The sequence below is a fragment of the Elephantulus edwardii genome, unplaced genomic scaffold, assembly GCF_000299155.1.
Source record: "Elephantulus edwardii isolate Elephantulus edwardi_28Jun2011 unplaced genomic scaffold, EleEdw1.0 scaffold00328, whole genome shotgun sequence".
NCBI classification, from domain to species: domain Eukaryota; kingdom Metazoa; phylum Chordata; class Mammalia; order Macroscelidea; family Macroscelididae; genus Elephantulus; species Elephantulus edwardii.
The window spans coordinates 825,643-827,110 of NW_006400078.1; the positions used below are offsets into that span (position 1 = coordinate 825,643).

Here is a 1,468-nt window from a genome sequence, read left to right on the forward strand (position 1 = left end):
GATGGATCGATTCTGTGAGTGGAGTGATGGGAATGAGTGTGTTTGAGACGGCGAGGTTGGCACAGGATAGAACAACGTTTAGGGCTCTTGTACATAGGGTCGCTATGAGTCGCAAGGGACTCAATGACACATAACAACAACATTTTCATTTGAGTTTGATCTTACTAAGTCTCTTCCAGCCCCGATGGGATTCTAACGAAAATGTACGGCACGTTAAAATCGGCAGTTTTATATATTTTATATATAGTTTATATATATATATTTTCAGATACATATCAGTTCAGATGCTGTTTTTAATTCTGCAATAAAACTAAGCTATAGCTTACCCCGCCCCTTGTAATTTTTCCGGCAGAAAGATACCAAATGTTACCTATTGCTCTTGTATGATTCTCCTCACAGTGTCCCTATAAAGTGGGGTAAAACTGTCCAAAGTTGTTACTTTTAAACGAGGAAAACTGTCACATCGGTCCTCGTGGAACAGCCTGCTGGTTCAAATCCCTTATTTTTTCGGTTAGTTGCTAAGCGCTCAAACAATGCGACACCAGGCTTTCTGCAAAGAAAACAGGAAATCCCTTTTTACCTGCAACGTCAACGGATCCCGTTAATGGGCGCGCACCGGCCCCTCCTTCCTTCCCGCTTAGGTTCCGGGTTACCATGGAAATAAAGGATGACGTCACTTAGCGCTTCCGCGTAAGGACCCAGGGCTCCTCAGCGACGAGGGCCCAAAGGCGGCTTTGGGGACGTGTACGCATGCGCACTCACTGCCGCGCCTCCCTGGCCTTAAATCTCGTAGGGGGTCCCGCTCCTGGGCCACGACCTCTGGCTTAGACCTTTCGCAACGGCCCCATGGCGGGGCGGAGAGTCGGAAAAGAATTGAGGGAGGGTTAGCCAATTCCGAGACACTACGATGCAACCAACAGTGATTGACTCCACAGGCTAACCAATGAGAGAGCACTTCCTGCCAGCGTCACAGAGTCTGGCCCCCACCTCCCCCGCCTCTGTGGACTCCGAGCTCAGTCCGCGCAGTAACAAAAAACGAAGTGCGCGCTGCGACACCTCCCAGTTCGCTGAGCTCCGCCGCCATTTCCTCTCTGGGCCTAACGGTTCGGCCAATCCCAGAGCGCAGCGAGAAAGGCGAACGCCTGGCCAATCGGAGGCCGCCGATCCCGACCTCGCGCCGCGGCCCGGTCCAATCGAGGCCCGGCCCCACCGCCCCCGCCCCGCCCCCGCGGCGCCCTCTCTCCTCCCTCTTTGTGAGTCTCGCGCCGCCGCCGCCCGCCGCGTGAGAGGACGGTTCCGCGCGCTCCGCGGCAGCGCAGTCGGCACCCCCCCCACCCCCGGAAAATTCGCGAAGGAGGAGCCTTCGCCGTCTCCGCTAAGGGAAAGGAGCCGCCGGTGCCAGTCTCGGGCGCCATGGCGACCGGAGCGAACGCCACGCCGCTGGGTAAGCTGGGTCCCCCCGGGGGCT

General features: G+C 56.1%; 1 protein-coding gene across 4 annotated transcripts in view; it reads left to right on the top strand.

Annotated features, from left to right (window-relative positions):
• Window positions 1-1,121: 1,121 nt before the first annotated feature.
• SF1 (splicing factor 1) overlaps window positions 1,122-1,468 on the top strand; it is a 13,392-nt gene continuing 13,045 nt past the window's right edge. For 3 of the 4 annotated variants that reach the window (XM_006901473.1, XM_006901474.1, XM_006901471.1), the window contains exon 1: window positions 1,414-1,444. In XM_006901473.1, the coding sequence (XP_006901535.1) occupies window positions 1,414-1,444 (31 nt within the window). Of the gene's footprint in view, window positions 1,445-1,468 lie in introns of all 4 variants that reach the window. The other variant, XM_006901472.1, reaches the window with a different exon arrangement.